General features: G+C 43.1%; 1 protein-coding gene across 1 annotated transcript; it reads left to right on the forward strand.

Annotated features, from left to right (window-relative positions):
• Positions 1-927: 927 nt before the first annotated feature.
• Positions 928-6,715, forward strand: LOC109746343 (uncharacterized). The gene is made up of 10 exons (XM_073505949.1): positions 928-988; positions 2,295-2,328; positions 2,424-2,501; positions 2,588-2,688; positions 2,776-3,029; positions 3,118-3,327; positions 3,590-3,691; positions 3,857-4,321; positions 4,402-4,566; positions 6,452-6,715. Exons 4-10 carry the CDS (start codon positions 2,628-2,630, stop codon positions 6,464-6,466), a joined length of 1,272 nt encoding a protein of 423 aa, XP_073362050.1. The 5' UTR covers positions 928-988; positions 2,295-2,328; positions 2,424-2,501; positions 2,588-2,627; the 3' UTR covers positions 6,467-6,715.
• Positions 6,716-8,194: the final 1,479 nt, after the last annotated feature.

Genomic DNA, 8,194 nt, shown 5'->3' on the forward strand with positions numbered 1-8,194 from the left:
TAAGTGTAGATTGATGAAACAACACCTTCCTAATTGGCTGTGGGTGGTTGGCGGACCGGGGTTGCGGCAGAGGGGTTGAAGCAGCGTGGTACATCACCTACCCAGTCCGTCCACTGGTTGACGGTGAAGGCATCCGTGGACGTCGTGTTCCTCCCACTCCTTCTATCTTACTTCGGGTGAAAACTTGATCTTCGGATCGGACGGTAGCGACGTTCGTGGTCGTGTCCTTCCTGGAGGCATCGTCTTGGAGACCTCGGTCCGGCATGTCCGTTGCACATCTTCCAAGATGATCGCTCCTCGTGCTGGTGGTCTCCGTCGGCTCTAAGCAAATCCATTTTTTGCACATCTTATAGGTGCTTGGTAGTCGTTGAGGTTGTTTGTCAGTGCCCGGCATTCGTGTATCTTGCTTTGGGTGTGTGTGGCATTCATTTGTATCGGTTGCTTCGATGTATGTGATGGTTGTTTTACAATATAAACAGGGAAACTCTTTTTCTTTCGTTAATTGACTTTCTGAAATGACGACGACTATACAAATATCAACGACGAGAACGTTACAGGGGAGGGCGTCGAATCGCCCCTTCACAATTCTCAGATTTGGTGTTTTTTTCACCATGATATAACTTTTTACTAATAAATATTAGTATTCCCTCCATCTCGAAATATATTTACAATATGGAAAATTTCCTCCAAAAATAATTACTTTTTTAAAACAAAAAGAATTACTTTCCCACCACCTAATTTAGGTGTACTGTTATTTGCGCCAATATTTTTTAACCTCCCGCTAAAAGTCCCAAATTAGCGTCTTTGTTCCCACCAAAAAATTAGCTTCCCGCTAAATACCTTCATAACAACCCACGAATATATAATTGTAGACCAAATCACGGTGTCTTCACGGGCGATTGGATCTGAGCTCTCGTCTCTGTTCATCTGTGCTGCCGGCGTCATGACGGCGTCAACAGAGCGAACCACGGCAGCTGCACGGTGTCAGGTTAGTCCTCCCGATCTCCTCCCTCGCTGAAAAATCCAGTCCCCCTCGATCTCCCCCTCCTCCCTCTCCTCTGCGCCCGCCTCCGTCCGGGATCAAACCCCCCTCCCCCGCGAGCTCCTCCTTGATGCGCGGCTCTCTCGATCCCGATCCATTCAGAGGGGCTGCCCCTTCTCTCCTCGCTCGCCGCTTGGTCGTAGAAAATAAGTCCGGGCAGGGGACATGGCCGCCGCCGGTGGCATTTTCCCATCGCGCCTCGATTTGGCCGGCTCGGCGGAGGCGCTTGCGGCCTGGAGGGTCGGCGGAGCGCCTCACCTTGGCCTGGAGGCTGGCCGTCATGGAGCTCGCCTCGGCCTAGAACTGGGGCTCGACGGGGCCTCCTGGCCCAATTCGCGGCCGCAACCGTCTCGGCTGTGCACGCCGGCGTCGTGACGTGGTGGCCAGGCGCTGGTTGCTGCCTCACCCGACCCCAGCGTGCTTGCAGGCCTCTCCAGCATCTCTGCTCCTGGTTCGCTCTGTTTACTCGTGGAGGCCAAAGGGGGTCGTGACCCCCCCTCCAAAACTGTATTTTGTTACTAATTACTAAGCGTTTCGGTGCAGCCCATCCGTGGATCATCTCTTGCCAATTTAATTATTATCTACATTGTTTTTTGAGCATTAGATCCATTAACTGAAAGGTATAGACGTACTCTGTATGTACAAAGCTTGTGTTGTTAAGATGACAAATCGACGACTGCTGATGAGACGACTGCCATATGTTCGATTACCTTGTGAATTCATGTCATTCGTATAAGTTTTTATGCATATTTTTCTGCCAGTTTAAAAGTTGCCCCCCCTATAGCTTGTCACGGTACGCCACTGGCTATTTGAGCACCACTATGTAGATATTAGATGATATATGTGCCTCAACAGAGCAGAGGATTCAGGTTTAGTCATCCTCTGCATTGCATTTGATTCAGATTACTATAAGATGATTTTTAATAGATATTTGGTCTTACATGAGTCACATTGGAAATGTTTTTTCCTATTGATTCAGAGTAGTATTTTCATGAACAACCTATCACTGATACATCGCCTTTCATGTTCATTCACATATGCTTAATACTTCTGAATAATGTACGTCAAGAGAACCTAGGGTTCAGGTTTAGTGCATCCTCTGCATGTTCTACAGCTTGACCTTGAGCTTCATTCAGTTTGAGCTGCTTCAAATTTTAATATGAGTTAAACTGATTTGATTTTATGCCTGCTTAATGTATTGCGTTTCTTCTTACATTGACTCAAAATTTTATGTTTGGTTTACCTACACAAGGGCACAATGATGAATTTTACGGAGGATGCTCCTGGTACACAACATCCTTACTTCATAGTCACCTATCTGAATGGTGCAGAACATCAATGCTTTGTTAATGCTAAGTCCCATGATTTTCTTTGTGTGCAGTAAAGAAAGGCTCTGTTCTCTTAACAAGGATGGAAAGTATAACGACATACAAAAACCAACGTGGACAACCCAGATCTGGTAAATTGTTTAGCATTTGCTATAATGCATAAAATCTTGGTGTGGGTTAAATAGCTAAACCTTCAAGACTACTAAATCTTTTAAAGGAACTCCAGAACAATCTGTACTCCAGTGTCTGCTAATGACATGTGTTCCCTTGCTGAATGGCCATCCCATGCTCGCCGCAACCGTGCACTACTACAGGATGGTACTTGCTTTCGTTTACATTTGTGTCATCATTTCTTACAATCTAATACCGAGTAATACAATTTTTCTTGTATGATTTGGACTGTAGAAGCTGGTGGACAGAAGAAGAAAGGGCGAGGTGTTCTAAAAGGTTTTAAAGCATCTAAGAAGAGTTTTGCCAATGGATCTGCAAAGCTAAATATTACATTCTCTGAAAAATTGGGTGGTACAGTAGGAATGAACTATCGTTCGTTCAAGGATGACGTGGTAGTCGTAATGAAAAGAAAGTTACCACTCATTGGAGTGAGGACGTGGTCGGACATTCACCCTACCATTCATCGACTCATTATTGCAGACATGATAGTGCGTACAATCTTTTTCACATGTGTTATCTTATTTTACCATCGATAATGCATTGCTTATGTATATTTACTTGTTGTATGCTTTACAGGACAGATGGGACTTGGAAGATACACCAGAAACAGAAGAAAAAGTTCTCAAAATTGCGAAAGAGCGATATAGAGGCTGGCGATCAACTCTAAGCTCCACTTACAAGGCATACAAAACAGATGCAGCTAGATTGGCTAATCTGCCGGAAGATTTGCAACCAGAAGAGTGGGAATGGATGATTGAGTACTTTGGCACTGATTCAAAATTTCAGGTTATCTCTAAGATCACAGTTTGTCTATTATGTGTGAAGATGAAACGGCTAGTCTCACTGCTTATATTTGGTTCAATGAATTTATAGGATCGCAGCCAAAAGAACGCCGATAACCGTAAGAAATAGAAGACAAAACACATAATCGGATCAAAATCTTACTCGCAAGTTAGTTTTGAGAAGGTATGAGTCCAACTAAATATGTATGCCTCGCTGCTAAATATGGTGTCATGTCTCAAGCATCTCATTGGTATATTACTTGCAGAGAAACTTGGAAACTGGAGAAGAGCCAGATTGTATTGCTCTGTGGGAACTCACCCACACGAACGATAGAACATGGTCTAACACAGATTCCCAGAAAGTTTACGTGAGTACACTGACTTTTGGTTATTCTATAGTTAGTCAATGATGTGCATTCGGCATGTTTCATCATCAGATGCGATTATTCATGCATTGGACCGTGTTATTCTTGTTTAATCTTTTATAATGTCAATATTGATGCTGCACCTATAATTGTTCCTTCCATTTTTAGGACAAAGCACTTCAAGAGGTTAAAATCAAAGAAACTGAAACTGAAGGTCCACTTTCAAGTGAGCAGAAAAACAATATTTTCCAGACCGCTTACAAAGACACTCTGGAATGCAAGTCATCGCAGCCTCGTGGGTACGGATACATGGCCAAAACTTCAACTGGTTCTGAAAGGTTTCGTATCCAGATCGAAGAGCAAGCTCGTGCTACAGCAGCCACCCAGGAGCGAAACTCTCAGCTCAGCCAGCAGGTCAACGAATTAGAAGATCAACTACAAGCTGAACGTGCAAACACACAAGAGAGGATTAACTTGGAGCGTGCTGAGAGAGAACAACTTGAGGAGAGGTTAAAAGAAGAGTGTGCTGAAAGGGAAAGATTGTTGCAAGAGGAGCGAACATCAAGACTGGAATTTGAAAGAAACATGATGGCAAAGTTTATAGAATTGAGCCAACAGATGGGAACCCAACAGGTGATTACAGTCATATGCTTCCGACCTTGTAAGATTTATGTTCCTTACTTGCATTGCTAAAAGTGCACTTCTATTTGCAGGTGCCTACGAAGAGGGTTGACAAAGAAAATAGTAATCCAAACTTGCAAAATATTCTTTTACAGAGATCTAGTCCTAATAAGACTCCAGGTTCAAGGCCAACTGCTATTTCTTCAAATGCGCTCATACAAGCTGCAGCAAGGCATTCTCGAATGTTTAAAGCAATGGTAAGTCACAACCTTTGCTTTCTCTTCATGTTTACCTGCATTTTATACGTCATTGGTCTTCATAGTTAGCTAGCTGCTTCTTTTCTTTTACCATGTGTTGCTGCATCGAGTCACAACTTAAACGAAAAAGGAATATGTGCTAGCTAGGGACATGAACTTAACTGAAACTATACATCTAGTCTTAACTTAAATCAATAGCAGAAGCTTTTAGTAGATGTACGATCGGACAATGGCACCATTCTGTATGCATGAGCAGGATGTCATGAGCATGCGCGTAATGCCTTCGCTGATGAGTCCACTGCAATGTCCCATGCAGTATCTCTTGCCGCTGATATGGGGGTCGTGAGAGTCGTTTTTTAAATGGACTCGCAAATCCTGATGGAAGCACTTAATATCAATAAGGTTGACTTGTCAGCCCATGCTGCTGTTATTGAGGATACCAAGTAGCCGCTCAAATTATGGTTTTCTTATTATGAAATAAATTTATGTCGTCGCTCGGCAAACTCTCATGAGCTTGCTAGTCTTGGTAGGATGTTAGAACCTAACCACTATTTGGAATGGGAGGCCGATGTACCAGCCCTTGTGGCTGCCTATGCTTTGGGTGATTCAGCCCGACACTGTTAAGTTAAACCAATGTTTTTTTCTCAAAAAAGAAGCTTTTAGTAGATGTAAGGACGCGGATTTTTGGGACATGGTGCTACGCGAGGATGTTATCCTGACCGATGATTGCTGCCATGCGATTCACACTTAATATAGTGCTTAACTGGACACTCTGGCAATACTTAGGAAAGTGAGTGAATACGCAACATTAATACAGTAGACATTGTCCAGCCATTACTGAATTTGGTGGAGAAAGGCTGTTGTGTTTATGGTTAGGGTGCAGGGTTGCAGGGTTGCAGGGTACCCGTCAGTGTAATTATTGTTCGTGACCTGGGTCATAGTAAATGGTGCCTACTCCTAGTAAGTAAAAGTTACTCACCCAGCCTGCACTATATATGGATCCTTCATCAACGTAGTGCATGGTGTCCAGTTCGTAGGATGGTGAAGGTTGTTGCTCCAGTTTTTGCTACTTGGTTCTTGCTTGCTATGCATGTACAATCCTGTATTCCAAGCTGCTTCTCAGCCTGGTTGGTTGGTATCCTCAAACAGAACAAAAGCTCTCATGCAGGCCAGCCCGAGATTAGGAATTTTGCTACAAAAACACAACCCCATGGCCGTGTCCGTTCTGGAGATGCTAGAGGAGCCAATGAACTGCTAAGAGAGAGAGAGAGAGATGAACATGAGAGGAACGATATAGAAGAGGGAATCGTGTTGTCGATGGAGTGTGATGGAGGTGGTGTCGAGTTGTGCCGGGACATGGATGAACCCATGCTTGTGAACTCCGGCGAGACTGTGATGTATGGAGTGATCACAGAGAAAAATAGTTGAGCAGTAGAAACAAGCAAGCCAGGCATTTAAAAAGACCGAGGGGAGCGTGGTGCAGATAGTTGGTGGCACTGACATGTACTTAATGTGCAGCGCCTTCAATGTGTGAGGCTGCACTGTGGGACAGAGGTAATACGCAAGCCATACAAGTTGTATATGGTGTAAGAAAATCATTATACACGCTTGATGTATTCAAACTACACGAGTCCTGTGGGAATGGACGGGCGGGATAACAACCTCGCGTGGCTGCATGTTCACTCGTCATTTATCGATGTACTTGTGGTTATGCTTTAGACATTTACACTTGTATTGTTGTTCTGATCCCTTAGTTACATGCTTGCTGACACAATATTAGTCCAGCTAAACTGGCGATAGTTTTTAACAATGGGGCTGGAATAATTGTATGACGTATGATATGTTCGACTAATTAACTAGAACTTTTTTTATTTCTTGATTGCAGGATCCAAAGAACTAGCTGGATTGGACTCTAGATCACGGGTAGTTTAGTCTTCGAAGTTAATTAGGATGGCTAAATTACATTTGAGTTTTATTTGATGGATATTTGCTATGAGAATTATGAATTTTATGAATCTGCATATTATACGTATGGTTTTGAATATTGTAATCGAAAGCCTGTATTTTTTTTACGGTTGCAATAGACTATTACCACAACCCACTTTCGGTTGCCACATGCTAGCACCACTAAAGATATAGTGTTGCGTTATATCTCATTCGCTACGCCTATCTGTTTTGTTGCACTAGGATGTTGCAACGGAGCACTTTATATTGTTGTAATAGCTTGGTGCCACAAAAAATTTCATGATGCGATAACAGTTTGGCGCCACCAAAGTAAGTTTGTTGAAATAGAGTATCGCCACGGAAAGTATAAATTGTCGCAATAATTTCTCGCTACAAAGATTTTACCTGTTGTGATACCTATTTATCACCATAAAAACAAGTACGTTGCAATTTCCTATTACGATGATTCGAATATTTGTTGCCATAAGTTAATGCCACAAGCGCAGTGGGTCGTGGCAACATGCCTAATGCCACGAAAACAAGGATTGTTGCCATAGTTTATTGCCACAAGTATAGTGGGTCGTGGCAACATGCCTAATTCCACGAAAACAAGGATTGTTGCCATAGTTTGTTGCCACAATTGACTATTGCCACGGAAGAGTATTGCGCCACAAAATGGTCGTCGTTGGCATAGGTTGTTGCCACAAATGTCTATCGCTACGAGATATCAATCTCCACAATTTGTTACATGTTGCATTAAAGCTATCTCCACAAATCAAATTATGGCATCAAGTGAGTGTTGCCACGGGAAAACATGTGGCAACTTCCCGCATGGTTGTTGCAATAGCACACTTTATTGCCACAATTTCTTTTTCGTGGTAATAACCTATTACCATGTGTCCAGTCGCAACGGCTGCCAAGGAATGTCGTTTCGTTGCAATAGGTACTTATCGCCACGAAACAGCATGTATTGCAACAAACGATTTTGTTGCAATAGACCCGGATCCTTGTAGTGATTGGCACCAAATGGATCTATCACAACAAACAAGATGAGCATGGTCAAGTTGTCAGAAACAAGACTTGTCTCGTTGCTCAAGGATACACTCAAGTTGAAGGGATTGACTTCGCTGAAATATTTGCTCCCATGGCTAGGCTTGAAGCCATTCACATACCGCTAGCCTATGCCAACCATCACAACATTCTTCTGTATCAAATGGATGTGAAGAGTGCCTTTCTCAATGGCAAGATTGAAGAAGAAGTGTATGTTGCACAGCCACCTGGCTTTGAAGATCCAAAACATCCTGATATGGTATACAAGCTCAACAAGGCACTGTATGGCCTCAAACAAGCCCCTCGTGCTTGGTATGACACACTCAAAGACTTCCTGAAGAGCAAAGGCTTCAAACCTGGTTCTCTAGATCCTACACTCTTCATGAAGACATATGATGAAGAACTGTTTGTGTGCCAAATCTATGTGGATGACATTATCTTCGGCTGCACCGACAAGAGATACAATGATGAGTTTGGGTACATGATGCAAGAGCAATATCAGATGTCCATGATGGGTGAGCTGAAGTTCTTCCTTGGTCTTTAAATCCGTCAGCAAAGCAACGACATCTTCATATCTCAAGAAAAATACCTCAAAGATTGCCTGAAGAAGTTTGGAATGCAAGATTGCAAAGGA

The sequence above is a fragment of the Aegilops tauschii genome, chromosome 7 (genome assembly GCF_002575655.3).
Source record: "Aegilops tauschii subsp. strangulata cultivar AL8/78 chromosome 7, Aet v6.0, whole genome shotgun sequence".
NCBI classification, from domain to species: domain Eukaryota; kingdom Viridiplantae; phylum Streptophyta; class Magnoliopsida; order Poales; family Poaceae; genus Aegilops; species Aegilops tauschii.